The sequence below is a fragment of the Motacilla alba genome, chromosome 11 (assembly GCF_015832195.1).
Source record: "Motacilla alba alba isolate MOTALB_02 chromosome 11, Motacilla_alba_V1.0_pri, whole genome shotgun sequence".
Classification (NCBI taxonomy): Eukaryota; Metazoa; Chordata; class Aves; order Passeriformes; family Motacillidae; genus Motacilla; species Motacilla alba.
Genome location: NC_052026.1, coordinates 17,535,771 through 17,553,307, shown reverse-complemented (window position 1 = coordinate 17,553,307; position 17,537 = coordinate 17,535,771). Strand labels below are relative to the sequence as shown.

At 43.3% G+C, this 17,537-nt stretch overlaps 1 protein-coding gene across 1 annotated transcript; it reads left to right on the top strand.

Moving 5' to 3' along the window:
* Window positions 1-678: 678 nt before the first annotated feature.
* MLYCD (malonyl-CoA decarboxylase) lies at window positions 679-16,812 on the top strand. Its single transcript, XM_038148400.1, has 5 exons — window positions 679-1,201; window positions 6,807-6,919; window positions 7,877-8,033; window positions 8,512-8,661; window positions 15,479-16,812. The coding sequence occupies exons 1-5, from the start codon at window positions 719-721 to the stop codon at window positions 16,010-16,012; spliced, it is 1,437 nt and encodes a 478-aa protein (XP_038004328.1). The 5' UTR covers window positions 679-718; the 3' UTR covers window positions 16,013-16,812.
* Window positions 16,813-17,537: the final 725 nt, after the last annotated feature.

Genomic DNA, 17,537 nt, shown 5'->3' with positions numbered 1-17,537 from the left:
GAACAGTGTAAGGTCGTAAACTGAGACAGGGGAGATTCAAATTAGGTATTTGAGAAGAATTTATTCATTGTTTGGGAGGTCAGGCTGTCCAGGGAGGTGTGGAGTCACCATCCCCGGAGATGTTCAGCTGCCTACATCTGCCATTTGTTGCTGTGGTTTAAAGGTCACAGCGGCAGCTCTGGGTGAACACTTGGACTGGATGATCCTAAAGGTCTCTTCCAGTCTTGATGATTCATGGAATCACAGAATCAATTTCGTTGGAAAAGACCTCTGAGTTCAATTTGTGACCGAACACCAGCTTCTCGACCAGAGCTGGCACCAAGTCCACCTGCAGGGAGGTGACTCCACCGCCTCCCTGGGCAGCCCAAAGTCTAACCACCCTTTCTGTGAGGGAATTCCTCCTCCCGTCCAACCTGACCCTCCCCTAGCACAGCCTGTCACTGTATCCGATATGACTCGATGATTCCAAAGTGCATCCCGGTGAACTCTGAGGGCAGGGCGGTGCCGGGGGATCCCCGGGTCATGAGGGGACGATCAGCCCGTGACCTCTGCTCGCCACACTCAACATGGCGGCCGACACACCCCTCACACACCCCCAGCCCCGCCACGTTCTTCTCACTTCCCATTGGCTGGGCGCACTGTCACTCTGCGGGCTCAGCCAATCAGCGCGCGCGGAGGGGCGCGGCGGGCGGCGCCGCGGCCTGCGGCGGTGTGCGGGATGAGGCGGCTGTGCCCGCTGCTCTGGGCCGCGCGGGGCCCGCGCCGCCTCTCGTCGGGCGCTGCCCCGGCCATGGAGGAGCTGCTGCGCCGCTCGGTGCCGCCGCTGCCGCCCTACGAGACCAAGGAGAAGGCGCCGCCGCCCGCCGAGCTGCGCGGAGCGGAGTTCGTGCGGTTCTACCGCGAGCTGCAGCCCGGGCCGCCCCGCGCCGAGCTCCTGACCCGCCTGGCCCGCGACTTCGGCGTGGAGCACGGGCGGGTGGCCGAGGCCGCCGCCAAGGTGCTGCAGGCCCGCGAGCAGCGCAGGGAGCCCGGGGCGCTGCTGCAGGCCGAGGACCGGCTCCGCTACTACCTGAACCCCCAGTACCGAGGGCTCTTCCAGCAGCTGGGCCGCCTGGAGGGCGGGCTGCGCTTCCTCGTGGAGCTCAGGGCCGACCTGATGGAGGGGCTGGCGAGCAAGGCGGTGGATGGGCCCCACGTCAAGGTGAGGGCTGGCCTGGATGGCTCTGAGGGAATTTGGGGGATGTGGTTTGGGGCTTCCTGCTCGTGGTGCTGCTCCTGGAGCTGCTTGGGGCTGGGAAGCAGTGCCGGGAAGCCAGGGCACTGTTGGGGGCTGTATGGGTCCCTCAGTTCAGGAAGGACATTGGGGTGGGTTCAGGGGACGACATTGCTGGAGTGGGTTCAGGAAGGACATTGGGGTGGGTTCAGGGGACGACATTGCTGGAGTGGGTTCAGGAAGGACATTGCTGGAGTGGGTTCAGGAAGGACATTGCTGGAGTGGGTTCAGGGGAGGACATTGGAGTGGGTTCAGGGGAGTACATTGGAGTGGGTTCAGGGGAGGACATTGCTGGGGTGGGTTCAGGGGATGACATTGGAGTGGGTTCAGGGGATGACATTGGAGTGGGTTCAGGAAGGACATTAGAGTGGGTTCAGGAAGGCCATTGCTGGAGTGGGTTCAGGGCAGAGGAAGGGTCTAGAGGCCAGGTCCGATAACAAGCAGCTGAGGGAGCTGGAAAGGGGCTCATCCTGGAGAAAAGGAGTCTCGGGGGGACCTTCTGGCTCTGCACAACTCCTGACAGGAGGGGACAGTCGAAGGGTCGGGATTTCTCCCAGGGAACAGGGACAGGAGGAGAGGAAATGGCCTCAGGCTGGGCCAGGGGAGGGGCAGGTTGGACATCAGTGAGAATATCTTTGCATAAAGGGAGATAAAACAATGGAACAGACCCAGAGAGGTGGTGCAGTCGCCATCCTTGGAGATGTTCAGGAAACCACTGCTTGTGGCACTTAGTGCCATGGTCTGGTTGGCAGGGTGGTGATGGTCCAATACTGGACTCGATGGAGTTTCCAACATAAATAATTCCATGGTTCTCTGCAGAGACACGAGTGCCCCTGTCCCCAGGCCATGGCAGCAGTGGGCGCTGCCTGTGCTGACACTCAGGAAGGAGGTGGCCCCTGCTATGAAGCAATAGAGTGGCACTGGGAAGTGCTGGCACACAAAACATTGTTTTAAAAGTTAATTTACAGCAGAGCTGGGCTTGATTATTTTTCATGTTGCTGGCTCAATTTTTGTCCTCTCTTTCTTATGTTCTTTTCATGTGTTCCGTTCCTTCTTTTCACCCCAGGACACTGATTTTCCACTGTCCTTATAAACAGTTGAATTTCTGATGAGCTTTTGCAATCCACAGAGTGAAACTTGCTGCAAATCTGTTTAGTGGGTGCACTTCTTCCTCTTGCTTTTCAGAACCCTCTCACCTGCAACACTTTACTTTTCCTGTGCCAGCGTTTTCCTCTTGATATTTGTTACATTTTGCTTGCTTACTTCACTTTGCTTATTTCAGCCCTTGAAAGACGACTCTGGTGAAAAATTCACAACGTCATGATCTCCGCTGGCAAATCACCCAACGATTGCTTTTAAAATATTCTTCATCTTTCCACAGGATTTAGAAAAAGCCAGTGAAAAGTTCAAGTTGCTGGCAAAAGATAATGAAAAAGAGAGCGATTTTGTCAAACCATTTTATCTATAAACCTCCTTCCATAATTAAGCACTGGTTGGAGTGTATTTGTAATCTTGGTCTTGTCTTGATCTACTGGAAAAATAAAGAAGCGCCATCATTGTTAAAAGTTTGTCCATAAAAAGTGCTTGGTGTTTGCCTATCCAAAGTCCTGTGCAGCCATTTCATTAGTGCAGAGTTGATTTCAATTCTAACATAAAGACAAATGTGCAACAAGAGTTTTACAGCCTCTGTATATTTGTGTCTGCACTGACAAGGAAATGTGGGAATAAAATTAAATGGATCTCCTTGATGCTGCTGGAGAATTACAGAATGCATTATGTGGCCTCCTGGGATTTCAGTTTTGCTCAAACTGTCTAAAATATTTCTTAGTCAGTCCTTAGTTTTTACTTTGTAATTTGAAAGACCTATTAAAACTGGGATTGCCCATTGCTGTGTTGTAAATGTGAAATATTTTTCTGTTTTCTCAGCACTGTCAGCATAAAAGCAGCTCAGGCTGCTCAGATATCGGGTGATGAATGATTTCTGTTTTGTGTTTGTTCAACAGATTGCAGTAAAATATCATATTTAAGTGATTAAGTCACTTGAAAGTGCTTGAGCACAATTTACTCATTGTCCAAATGAGCAGAAATGGGGGGGAAAAAAAGAAATAATGCTTTTAATTTTTAAGATGTCCAGCAATATAAACCACAAGAGCCAGGAGAGCTTTTAGCAGTGCCATTATCACTGCAGTAATTACTATTAGCAATAAAAAAGCAGAAACCAGTCCCCTTTAATTGGTGTCACTACTGAATCCTGTTTTGCTGGTGGGGATATTCTTCCAGTGTCTCACCAGGGATATTCTCTATGTAGATTCTGAAGGTAATTTGTGGGGAAAAAATAAAAAAATCCAGCAGAAAAAAAATCCCTGAAACGCCACCCAAAACAAATCAAACCAACCCCCCCAGCACAGACACCCTCAAATACTTGGCAATATCAGAGTAGATCTGTAAGTCCAAAATTAAATAAATCAATTTGAAAACTTCAAACTTTCCAAAAACTGCAGAAAACTCAACTCTGGTGAAGGATATTTTATTTAGTAGTTTGAGAGGGGAAAGTGAAGTAGTTCCCTCATCAGAGAAGCATTTCTTCTTAATAAAAAATAATTAATTGGAGGTTTTCATAAGAGTTTTCCCATTTGTTGCCCAAGAAATAGGTACTTGATGTGAAGATTAAAAAGGCTGTAATTTGCTGTCTCGTAGCAAGAACATGGAACAAGGAAAAAAAAATAACCACAATTTATTAGACTTGGCTAGCAGAAATTGAAGTGTAGCTGGTAATTTGAAATACTAATCTGAGTATGTCTTATTGCTCAGATTTAACACTGGGATGCTGAATAATGAATGTGTTTGCTTTTCTTTCTAATGAAGTGTTGCAGATGTAATTTTTATGACTAAAAAGGCCTCTGAAATGAAAGTAAGAATTTACATACCATTACATTTACAAAATAAGAGAACCTGCCACTAAATCTACAAAATAAGAGACCCAGACTTGAGCCTGGCCTTGTTGAGTGAAGCTTTTTGGAAATGTCCTGTGCACTGAGATATTAAACACAAATCAGGGTCTTGTTTAGATGACCTGAGTTGAACACAGTTTTGGATAGTGGAAGCTTTGATGTCTTTCTGCACTGAAAAGTTTTGTCAGCCCAGAATCATGGAATCCTGGAAGAGTTTGGGTCAGAAAGGACCTCAAAGCCCATCCAGTGCCACCTCCTGCCATGGGCAGGGCCACCTGCCACTGTCCCAGGGTGCTCCAAGCCCTGTCCAACCTGGCCTGGGACATTCCACATGGAATGGGGAGTCAACAGCCTCTCTGGGGAACCTGTGCAGGGCCTCCCCATCCTCTCAGGGAACAATTTATTCCTAATATCCCATCTAAATATCCAATCTAAACCTGCTCTCTTTCAGTCTGAAGCCACTCCCTGTGTCCTGTTCTCCAGGCCCAGCTGGGCTCGGACTCCGTGCTGGTGGAAGGTCCCTTCCACCTGGAGCCATTCAAATCCTGCACAGTGCCTTGTTGTTGTGTAAAACTTCATTATTCTCAACTGACAGGTTGTTTGATATGTAATTCCCCATCAACAATATTTGTTTCTCCCTAATCATTACTGAAAGCACATGTGCTCCACCTTTTTCTTTGCTTACACCTCATTGTCCAGCTGCACCCTGGAGCTGCAGCAGCTCTGCAATGAAAACAGCCATTGGTGTCCTTTGCTGAACCTTCAGGGGAGCAGAACTCATGGCTGCAGTGCTTCCCAGTGTCCCATTGTCCATGCAGGATGACTGTCCTGAGCTCATCCCGAGCCTCGTGCCTGCAGGAGATGCAGAGCAGCGTGTGGAAGTGCTGCCAGCAGGAGTGCTGCCATCCTGCTCTGCCTGCTGCACTGCAGCTGAGCTGCTGTTCAAAAAGCACATGCACGGCAAGAGAGCCAGCAGCATCTGTTCCTTTGCCCCCACATCTCACAACTCCAGCTCGTTTTTCTGGTTTATAGTGTGCCCCTACAAAAGAAAACAAACCAAACAATCCTGGAGTGCCTGGAGACTTCCACTACACCATGGGGTATTCGAAAATGATTTCTGGTTATTACCTAAAAATTTCAGAGCTGTGCAGAAAGAAGGATTCACATGGGAGGTACCTTAAAGTCAGAATAAACAAAACAATCGGAATATATTTGTGTAGAAAAAAGGTATTGAAAAAGAATTATCATGGAGGACAGAATTGTTCTATGCAGATGAATGGCTGTTTCTCCTGGGTTTGAATTTTTTTTTCTAGTATGCTAAGGAATAAACATGTCCTTTTATTCAGTCTTTGAATACTTGTAGCAGTTACTTTGGCCAGCAGAAACCTGCTTTGATGTTTGTCTTTTGACAAGTGCCTCTGCAACTTTCATCTTGATTAGGTTATAATAGGAAATATTTCTGCTTTTTATGACAGTCCTGAGACTACATCTGAACATAGGAAAATGTTTTAGGTTTTCTGATCAGATTTAAAATTTTTCCAGTTGTTTTTCTTTAATGTAGCAAGCTATAAGTACATTGGAGCTTAATTTTTATCTCTCCTATGTAAAGCAGTAGCTATTTAATAAAAGTTTGAATGGAAGAAGAGGAGTTTTTGTTTTGAAGGAAATGGTTATTAAGTTAGTTTCAGGTAAGCCCAGGTTTCTGATCAGGCTGTTGGTAAGTTGGTATCACACTGTGTCTTGTGTAACAGGCAAATGGAAAAAAGCAGAACAAGCTCTGGAATCTCTTTTAGGGATATTCATGCTGTGCTGAGCTCAAGAATACTTGTTAAATTCAAATAAATTTAGACAGGAAATCTTTAATAATACAGGCAGCAGGAAAGTGGTATAGAATATAAAAATCACTATTACAGTGAATCACTGTTACAGTGAAAGGGTGTGACATTGCAGTTGGCTTTCATCTCAGACTGTTCCAGAGCTGGTTTGATTTTCCAGTTCTGTTGCCTTATGCTGCTGCTGAGTGTTATTTTTCTTGCTCAAATATTTTCATTTTTTAGAGAAGAAAAATTCTGTCTGCATCCTATTGAAAAATATTTCCATGGGATTGAAATATGAACTACTGTGAGACTGCAGCCTCTGGTCAAATCTGCTCAAAACCTTCTACCCATTGTCTGCTTTTGGTCCACAGTGTTTTGCCTGATCTTCCCTGTTCCTGTTTGCACTGCAGACAATCCCTTCAAGGATTTTCCTGGTTCAGTCCTGGACTATTTTGTGGTTAATCTTCTAAAGCAGATCCATAAGTTTCCTTTAAGCTCCCAGTGTTGTAGCTGGAGTCAATCAAGGTTATCTTCACTCACATTTCCATGTTCCACCTTGCTTATTTAGCAGCTCATTTCTTCTTTGTTCTCTTACAGGAAATGAAGTTCTCAAGAACATGCTCCCACCTCATTCCATCTTTGTTCTCTTACAGGAAATGAAGTTCTCAAGAACATGCTCCCACCTCATTCCATCTTTGTTCTCTTACAGGAAATTAAGTTCTCAAGAACATGCTCCCAGCTCATTCCTTCTTTGTTCTCTTACAGGAGATGAACGGAGTTCTCAAGAATATGCTCTCAGAGTGGTTCTCCACAGGATTCCTCAACCTGGAGCGGGTCACGTGGCAGTCACCTTGTGAAGTACTCCAGAAAATTAGTGAGTAAGTGCTAAAGGCTGCAAGGAGTCCTTGATGAGGAGGTGATGGAATGCTTGGGACTGCAGAGATTCCCTGTTTTCAAAACTGCTTTTCTGAGCTGAAGGCAAAGTATAATTATGAAATATTTGCATTAACACACTGTAGCGCCCAATTTAAAAATGGGTTGAAGTAAAGAGTAAAGGGATAATTTGATCCTGTAGCTCCCACACTGCACTGGTAGAATGCTGTCTTTCCTTCCAGCTTTCTCAGTTACTCTTCCCACATCTCCAGAGGTGCTGCAGTGGTTTTGGCTGGAGCTGGTGAGGTGCACAGGATCCCCTATAAACTACATGTGAAGAGAGCACCTTGGTTTTTATACAGTGTCCTCTACAACATTGATTTCTGAACGTGTAACATTGATTTCTGAACCTACAACATTGATTTCTGAATCTGTAACATTGATTGGTGAATCTACAACATTGATTTCTGAATTTCTTTCAAACAGTCAAAGTTGTGAAGAAGTTGGAAATTACTCCGTTATGTGGTGGGCCACCTTGTATAAAATCTTGAAGAAAAAATAATCTCTATAATGTTCTGAAAGTATGTTAGTTAAGTGTTGATGAGACAAAGGGATCTCCTTCAAGCTGAATTTTCCAAATAAAAATAATTAGTAATATTTAATTACTCTTTGAGGTAATTTGGCAAACACACCAGTGAGTGGGTATGCAATATTCCTTTACAATCCACTTTGGCACACCTTGCTGTCAATTTTACATTATTCACAGCCTGATTCTTGTTTTTTGATTGGAAAGTTTTGTCACTGACATCAGTGGGAAAAGCACTGAGCTTGTGGGGCAGCTCTATTTTAAATGAAATAATAATAACAATAACAGTTATAATAACAATTATAATAATGATAATAATAACAATAACAATAAATTGATGATGATAGTAATTTTCTTTTTAAATTTTCTCCTTGAGTTCTGAAGCTGTGCACCCTGTCAGAAACTGGGTTGATATGAAGCGTCGAGTTGGGGCCTATAGAAGGTGCTACTTCTTCTCTCACTGTGCCATCCCAGGAGAGCCACTGATTGTCCTGCACGTGGCACTAACCAGTGACATCTCCAGCAGCATCCAGGTACAGCCACTGAGGCATGTAGTACACAGCAAAGTGCTCAGATTGCAGTGTGCTTGTTTAAAAATCCACAGTTCCCTATAATTTGGCAATATTTGCTTTTATTTCATCTTTTAAGAGATGAGACAATTAGCTCGTAAAAATTACAGGGATATTTTGTCTGTCTTGTGTATTGTGTAAATAGAAATTTTGAGGGTTTGCTCAAGAGCAGGAAGAATAAGAAAAGATAAGAAAAATATAGAGAATGAGACTAACATTTCAAAGTTGTTGCAATTACTTCTGAAAACTATCAACCATGTTACAGTTTTTCTCTGCTAATGAATAAGCAGCTCTTCCTAGTTTTTTATCAGATTTTTGTTGTTAATGAATAAAACAGTGGGGAAAAGTGTTAATGCCTTTAAAAGTTAAAAAGAAAAACCTCCCCATAATGCTGATAATAAGTATTATTAACGTTTTTGATTTTTAATCCTTATTTTCCCAGGCCATAGTGAAAGAAGTGCCACCTCTAGAGACAGAAGATAAAGAGAAAATCACAACAGCAATTTTCTACTCCATCAGTTTGACTCAGCAGGGCCTGCAGGGGGTGGAACTCGGGACTCACCTCATCAAAAGAGTTGTCAAGGAGCTGCAGGTGGGTGTGCTGGGGGGCTCAGGGTCTGAACCCAGCATGGTTTAGTTCCCAATTCATGTCACTGCTCAGCCCAGTAGCTGCTGGGGCTTCCCCTTCCCTTGGAACTCCCTCCCTGAGCAGCCTTTGGAGATGTGGAGAGCTGGAAGAGCATTTCCTGCTCTTGGTTGATGTCTGCCAGATGTAGATTGTGTTCCACAGCTGACATGGTCAGTGTGAATTCCCTGTGTGGCTGCCTGAAGTCACATGAGAACATTCCTGTTGGAAGTGGCTTTGGCAGGGCTGTGTTCTGCTCTGATACAATTCAGTTGCCTCTCAGTTGAGTGGTAAGAGCCTGATCAAGATACTCTCTCTTCAAAGGACCTGACAGTGCCTTTTCCAAAATCTTACAGCTGCTCCAGGAACAGAAACCCTTCCTGTTCATTAATGAGTTAATTGTTTTGTTTGTTGTATTGAATTGCCACTGGTTATATATGCAGTGTGCCCTGAATACATCTATTGAGAAAAATAAAAAGGAGAGAGATTTCTTTGCCCAGATATGTCTTGCAATATAGTAAAGAAAATGTCTTAAAAGTCTAAAGAATCTTTTACTCTCTGCCCGTCAGTTCTGTTAATTTAGATAATATCATTGCAGGCTAAGGGATTATTGTTAATAGCTTTGGTACTTGGAGAGCCTTCTTCCAAGCAACTGGAGAAAGGAATGAAAATTCATGTACAGAGTGCTGTGAGAGAGCCAGTCACATTCCTGCACTGAGCACATTATTTTATTTAACAGTCTTTACTACTTGAATTGCTGACAAAGCTACCACTTAAAAGTAATGATCACTACTTGTGTTTATATTCATTGTTTCACATCTGGATTAGTAAAGATGTCTGGAAAACTGTCTGTGATTTAGAACTTCAGTTCTACTCACAAAAATATCTTAAAATTGGATGCTCCAAACTTCTACTGCCAGAAAGTGATAAATTATTTAATTGCTGAATCATAGCTGTCCTAAAGTTGTTGGGGTTTTTTAAATTTTATTTTATTTGTAATGGATATTTTGGCTGAGTTTTGTTGCTTCTTGCTTTTGGAATGGTTTTTGGATTAATTGTTGAAAGTGCAGTAGTCCAGGTATAATTAGGCCATGCCATCTGTCTGATCTTGACTGAGGGGAAATTGGAATAAATTCATGCAGTTATCTGCTTTCACATCTGAAAAATAATTTCTGGATAATTGAGTTGCTCTCATAAAATAACCCTATTGACATTGTATCTGTCCATCACTAATTGCTTGCAACACCAGCAAATTTGTGAGTTATAAAGGCAAACAGACACATCATGCTTAGATAACCTAATGCAGGTTTTAAAATTCAGCGTGTCCAACAGAAGAGTGTGTTTTGTATTTATACTTATGGCAAAGTTTTTACATTTCCGTGTTTGAAACCCAGCCCCTCTTCAGTGTTTATCAAAGGAAACACTTTGCTGAGATGCCTTTAAATACATTTTAATCATAAAATTAATCCCTCAAACTTAAATAACTCAAAAACTTGAGTGCTTCCTATGCAATGCCAAAGGTGGAGATCTTCCTCCCTACTCAGATTTCCTACACTGCTTAAAGGTGTTGTAAAAAACATGCTGGTAGGAAATTGTTGTGTGACAAACTGGACATGGACTGAGGTATTTGTGTGTAGTCTGTATGCACAGATTAAAGGTACAACAACCTCAGTGCCATTCCTGTTTAGAAGGGAGCCACTCTAGGTAAAGAGGATAACAAGGATAATCCAGGAATATTTATCCATTGGGAATGTGGCTCTCTAAAAGTTTTTTCTTCACTCTTTGATGCTTATATTTTTCTCTCTCCTGTTCTTCCCACACTTTCTCCACCTTCATTCCAAAATGTCGTCCTTGAGTTTGTCTTGAATGGTGCAAGAACCATCTCCCACTGCCTGTTTTACATCTGTGAAGTGACCCTAAATCATTTTCCTGTTGTTCCCACAATGGTTTGAAGATCTTCTACAAGGCCTCCTCGTTCAGCTTCAGCTGCAAACACTGTGCCTCCCATCTCAGGGGACCTTACCCCTCAGAGGAGAGATGCCCTCTGTATTTCAGCTTCAAAATACTTCCACTGTGGAATTTCTACAAAGTCAGGGTTGTTCAGACCAAAGGCAGGGCATGCAATGAGTAAATACTCTTGGCAGCCTGTTTTGCCTGGCTCTCAAATTTCTGGAAGTCCTTTTTCTGTGGATTAATTGCACACATGTGCTCTCGTTCTCTCTGCTCAGGTGCAGCAAAGGACTTGCCAAGGTCTTCTCTATTCAGGTTGGACATAATTCTTGGGAGCAGAATTAGTCACTACAGGAGGGACAAATGGTGTACAGGAGTGCTGAGTGGACTTGGTGACAGCAGCTGAAACAATCCAGCCTCAGCAAAAAAAAAGTCCTGGGTCAAAAATTACATCTCATTAAGCCAGTGTCCAGCAGCCTTTGTAAAAATAGATGGGTGAGGTCTCTGATAGGAAGAGGATTTTTTATATCACCTTTGCATGGCTTTGCAATAAACAAATCTTTTTTTCAAGTGCTGCTAAATCACCAAGTGTTCCAGGTTACAGACGTTGAGACACTCTTTAATTTAACTGGTAATAAAATGCATTGGGAAGAGGAGACCATTTGAAAGGGTTGAAGATTTTGTTTTCCGTTTTATTTAAATTGACAATTAAGACAATTTTGGAACTTGCCATTTGAGCTAACTTTTGTGGACATCTGTTAGATCTGCAGGATTCTGTTTCAGTTGTGTTGTCCTAAGGTGCTGCAAGCTCTTAAAACTTCTTTTATCCTCCAGTAAAAATCCTTTACCTGACTTCTACCTTAGTATAACCTGCTCTGACACTTCTACTTGTAAGTGCCACTGTAACCTCCAGACTGAAATCCCAGCTGTCATTCTTCATGAGGAAAACTCCAAATTGGCCTGTCATGAATGTGTATCATTACGTCAGGAAAAGACATGTACAAAGGTAGGAGTGTGCTGTATTGAAGGCTTCATCTGACAGGATTTCCAAAAACTGTACTGAAACCTTGATCTAAGCTGGAAAATGATGGTTCTAAATCCAGGTAGTACCATACTCCTTAATATCTCATTAACACACAATTAAAATAGATTAATTTTTTAGAAATCTTCTTGCTAATTTGTCTGAACTGGTCATTGCTGATTCCCCCCTGAAAGCATTCCTTGCTAATGGGTTTTTCCTACGATTGTTGGGAAAACGGGTGGGAATTTCACACCCCAGTGCTGAGCACTGTTAGTTGGAGGCACTGTGTACAAATCGATGGCTGCTGCTTTTGGGTCTCACTTATTTAAGCAGATGGAGGATGGATGAAGTTGAGGCACAAAATGGGGTCCTCAGTTTCCCTTATGTGCACAGTTTGCAGTTGGAATTCTTAATCTTTACCTGGACATTAAGATTTTACATTTGCCCCAGGAATTGTTCTGGATAATTGGGTTAAGGGAGAGGATATTCTGGAGATTGGAATTGGACTGGTGTCACCTACAAGGGAGAAACTGTGCTGCCCTCGGGAGCAGATTATTCAGTTTTTGGCAGTTTCTTAACAAAAGTGTGCTACACAGATAATATGGAAGGGGTTTGTGTACAGGCTTCTGTTGTTTCTGAGCATATCCTGTTGGGATTATTTTGGGATGAATTCATTAGGCCACTGATACCACTTTGATCCCAGTTCTCCCTGTACAAATCTGGGAATAGGCTGTGTAGGCATTCTGTGCAGTCTCTTGTTTATATTAATGTATATAAAGCAGGGAGCAGGCAACAAAAATGATCTCTTGTGTTTCTGAAATTGAAGCTTGTGTTGTTCCCAGAAATGAATTGGATTTTGAAACTATTTCAGACAACTACAAAAAAGCAAACAAACCCCCAAATTGAGTGCAGGCAGATCATTTCTAGCAAGCTGATAGGTGCTGGTGAACGAGGAGGTGGATGGATTTCTCATTAGCCAGACATTTAATTCCCAATGTGTTTATAGCCACTCCGAGCAGTCTGTGGCTCTGCAGAAGGTACATCATGGCAATTCAGTCAGCAGATGACAGACACAGATAACTGTGCTGAAGCCTTTGAGAAAACTGCTTAGGATTTTATAGCCTGTGGCATTCGAGGGAGAAAACTGATAGCTGCTGTGTGACTCAATAGAATGCTCAACAATTGGTGGCAGATTTTAGCTTTCTGCTTGGGCTGTTGATAATTGCTACCTTAATTTGATCTAGGTGACCTGGGGAGATCATAATTTCCAAAACAGGCTTTGATTTCATTGATGAAAAATGTGACCTTGGACTGCAGCTTTCACAGTGCAAGACAGTTTCAGATGAGATACGGATAATGGGAGAAATCTGTGCTCTTCTGCAAGGAAAGAAAAAAGAAAACAACAACAAAAAGCAACAATCAAACACAGAAATCTACCCCGAACCAAAACTAGCAGCTGTTTCTTAATGGTGTGTGGGTTTCTGACAGGAAAGTAAACATTAATGGATCTCCACCAATAGCCTTAGAAACCAGCGCATCAATTTAGCAAAACAGAAATGTGCCCACTCCAGTGAATTTATTTTTTTTTTTTCCTGGAGAAATGGATGCCTCAGATAAGCTTCTGAAAAAAGCTTTTATCAGATATGTAGTAGCTGGTACTGTCACTTCAAAATGGGGTCACTTCCCCAAGTCTTATCTGTCCTGAGAAGTAAAAAACCCACAGTTTCCCATTAGAGTAAGAGTTGCTAACCTCCTGTGAAGTGTTTGGGGCTGTCGCGGTGAGCAGGTCACTCCTGAAAGGGGTGATGAACAGGGAGCAGCCAACGTCCCCAGGAATCCGTGTCAGTTGTTTCATCAGGAACTTGGCAGAGGTTGTTATCACCACACAGAGAGGGGAGGAGATAATTCACTGTCCCTTTTGTCGCGGTGGGTGTGCTCAGGTGCCCTCGGGCTCTGCAGGCTGATGAGGTTGGGATGGTACCCTATGGAAGCAGTAGGGTACTCAGCTCCTGAGCGAGAGCCCTGTCAGCTCTGTTCAGGAGCAGAACAGAAGTGTAAGAGATGGCTGTAAAGGAACTTTCTAATTTTATGAAATGCACATGCAAAGAAACCTGACGGTTGGATTTCACAGATGGTGTTAAGGATATCAGCTTTGGAATTACTCTTAAAATAAAATATCATCATGTCTTTTAGTGGAAACCTCAAAAAAGTTTCTACTTCTTTACTAGAATTTCACTGAGTGTGGCACCTGTAGCAGTTGTGAGCATGACCCAGTCAGGATCTCCTGGGAGCTCTGATGACAAAAATGCTGTTTTGTTCAATAAGACACAGAAATGAGTGTTTTTAGGAAATAATTTGCTTGTTTTTTTTTTTTTTTTTTTTTTTTTAATCTGGTTCTCTAAGGAGATGAAATGAGGTGTTCCTTTGATAAGGTGTAACTTGATCTGCTTTTCTTGTCCCTGCCTGGTCCCAAAAGTATTCTGAGGGTGACATGTCTAATTAACAAAGAGCTCCAGCTCAGGGCACGAGACCCTGCTGTGTCACCAAACTTCAGGGCTGGCTGTGTGTCACAGTGCTGGAAGGCACAGGACAGCAGGGCCATATCTGGGAAGCTGCTGTGGGAAGGGAAAAGGTTTTGTGGATAGCAGAGATGGTGCTCGGCCGCAGCATCCCTGACCCTGCAGCCTCCCGGAGCAGGCTGCAGGTGGCAGCTGTGGAGCTCAGCAGCAGCGAGGAGCTGCAGCTCTCACAACCTGGCAGCGCCAGCTGAGCCCTGATGGCTTTTTAATGGGTACCTCGGTAATCCTCGAGGTAGAAAAAGCGCCATTTGTAGTCATTTAAAGACAATTTTCTGCTGACATTAAGATGCTTCTGTAATGTTGATGAATGTCTTGGTTCTTACCATTTCTTCTGTTGGAACAGTAATTAAACCAACACTGGGGTGGTTTCAGCTCAGCTCTGTCTTCCCTCTGTTCCTTGGTACCCCACTCCTCCAGGAGGGTTGCCTGATGCATTTTGGGTTCATTCCAAGTGACAGTGACTTTATTCTTCACACTGGTGAGCCCCAAAGCTAACACGGTTTTCCTTATGTATGTTTTGCTTTACATGATTTCATAGTTAGTAAGGTTTAATCAGAAATTAGTAGGAGTAGAGAATAAATTTTACGTGGTTAAAACAAGTGTTGTATTTGTAGTAAAAAAATATATATATTCACACACTTTGTATTTCTTGCTGGTTTAGGGAATATCATTAAAGGTAGCTGGCCTTAATAAAGACCTTCATTCAAAACTTCAGGAAATACTTTTTTCCCATAAAAATCTAAATATAATACCTCTTGAATTTACAATAGACTAAAATAATAAACTGCCCTTGATATTAAAGAAAGTTATTTATGAAAAATAAATAGTATTTAAATGGTTTTCCAAACTTGCATGTCTATTTAAAAAAATACTCTCCTCAGAATCACTTCTTTATGGCCTGTGATTTTATGTTTATTTCTGCCTGTAAAAGGATAACAGCAGAGCCCAGTGGTGTTAAGTACTGCAAAAGTACTTTTATAGAGATGGTGTGTGAGGAATGGATTCAGTCAGTGTTAAAATTTTCTGTGTGCTCCCAGTGCCTTCTCATCACTACCTGTTACTGCCAGGGGGACATTTGACGATTTTTTTTGTGTCCATATGTATCAGTTCCTTCTCAGATTCCCTGGTTTTCACTTGCCAAAAGCAAAGGCCACCAGCTGCCCTTTGACTCAAACTTCTCTGTGTCAGTCATGACCACACTCATGATTTATTTTTTCTCTCCTTTTGTCTGCAGAAAGAACTTCCTCAGATAGAAGCTTTTTCCACACTTTCACCTATCCCAGGATTCACAAAATGGCTCGTTGGTCTCCTCTCCTCGCAGACAAAAGACCAGGGAAGGAATGAACTTTTTACAGAATCTGAATGGCAGGAAATCTCTGAGCTCACAGGAGACCCCACCAGCAACACACTAAAGAAACTCCTGAACACCAACGAGTGGGTGAGGTCAGAAAAGCTGATTGAGGTGCTGCATTCCCCCCTGATGAGGCTCTGTGCCTGGTACCTGTACGGGGAGAAGCACCGGGGCTACGCCCTCAACCCGGTGGCCAATTTCCACCTGCAGAACGGCTCGGTGCTCTGGAGGATCAACTGGATGGGGGACACGAGCCCGCGGGGCATCGGGGCCTCCTGTGGCATGATGGTCAACTACAGGTATTTCCTGGACGAGACAGCCTCCAACAGTGCCCTCTACCTGGCCTCCAAGCAGGTCAGAGCCTCCGAGCAGGTGCTGGCCTTGGTGGCCCAGTTCCAGCAGAACAGCAAGCTGTAGGGGGACATCAACACTCACAGTGAGTGCTGCTCTCTGTACAGAGCTGTGCTCACCTGCAGTGTCTTACTTCACTCAGAATGTACCTTGTAGGACAAATGTGCTCGGGGTTACCTGGGTTATCAGGTCTTGCTCACAACGCTGTGGACTCCTCCTGGTTGAATCACTCTGTGGTGCAGAGGGGTTGGAGTTGTGTGTTAACGGAGAGTAAAATCTTCTTCATCAGGTACAGCCCAGGGGTAACTCAAAAAAAATAACTGAGCCAACATTATTCTGTTGGTAATTTATTATATCAGCTGTGTTTGAGAGGAGCTGCACTTCTTTGTCAAAATGCTGCTACAGATTGTTCAGAACCAAAGTACCTGGAATAAAGGTAAATTTTGGGTCAAATATACTATCAAAACAACAATCTACAGTTTTATTTCTACAATATCTGTCTTTTGCACCCTCAGAAAAATCTCATGTAAAACATCCTGGTATTTTTCTGTTTAAATCTAAAACTCACTGAATCTTTGCTTTGCTGGAGCGTGGAAGAGCCTTGCACTAATGTTGAAAAATCAGGATCTCAGTACAGCAGGTATGTTATGTTAGATTTGCATGTTTTGGCTGCTAAAATTTAAGGAGCAATGAGGAAGTGGCGGATAGGAGAGAATAAGCCAGACTGTTACTTGGGAATCAGGTCAGGAGTTTCTAAATATATATATTATATATTGGCTCTGGTAATGTTTTAAGTTGATAAAGAGCTTTTTTAATAACGAGGTAGGTGTGATTTATAAACCAATAAAACAAACTTTCTCAATAAACCATGGTTTGTGGATTTCAGCATGTGCCCCCCTTCACTTAGTGCCCCTCCTTGATAACAGTTTCACCACACAGTGAACACACAGGACACTCCTGTGATCAGGGCTTTGGCTCCATTCTCTTGGGCTTTCTAATCTTTCTCAACTGCCTTCGAATTCAGGTTTCAAGGTGAAATTTAGCTGCTTGTATAAACACGTACAAGCCATTCATAGCTGGCAGGAATAGAGCAAGAGAACCCTGTGTTTGTTAAACTCTTCAGGTTTGAGGGAACCAGGTCACTTACTTCAAGTGAAAGAGTTCTGAAAATGCAATGGTTTTGAAAGATGGTTTTATTTTGAAGCAGGTGGAGCTATGAGGGCAATTAAATCCGCATCCTCCTGGCCATAGTTCAAAAAGAGCTAATGCTTCTGCTGTATTGCAGATGGAAATACAACATAATCCCATATTCTTAACAGCTGGACTCGAAGGATAATGAGTTTTTTCCACTTGGAGCCTCAGACAATTGTATGAGAATTGGTTCAGTGGCATGAAATGATAGTAGCATATGAGGGAGGAAAAGCAAAGCTGCTAATGCTTCGTTAACACTGCAGTTATTTCCCAGACCTGCCTGCCTACATCTCACACAGCTCAGGGGAAGAGGGCTTCTCTCTAGTTTTATTCCTACCAACCTTCAAATCAGGAGGATGGATGCTGGCATTTGGGCATGGCAGAGAAATTCCCACCTGCA

Coding starts and splice junctions, on each gene's coding strand:
- MLYCD (XM_038148400.1), top strand. CDS start 719: ATGAGGCGGCTGTGCCCGCTGCTCTGGGCCGCGCGGGGCCCGCGCCGC. Junction 1,202..6,806: donor TGGATGGGCCCCACGTCAAG/GTGAGGGCTGGC, acceptor GTTCTCTTACAG/GAGATGAACGGAGTTCTCAA. Junction 8,034..8,511: donor ACATCTCCAGCAGCATCCAG/GTACAGCCACTG, acceptor TTATTTTCCCAG/GCCATAGTGAAAGAAGTGCC.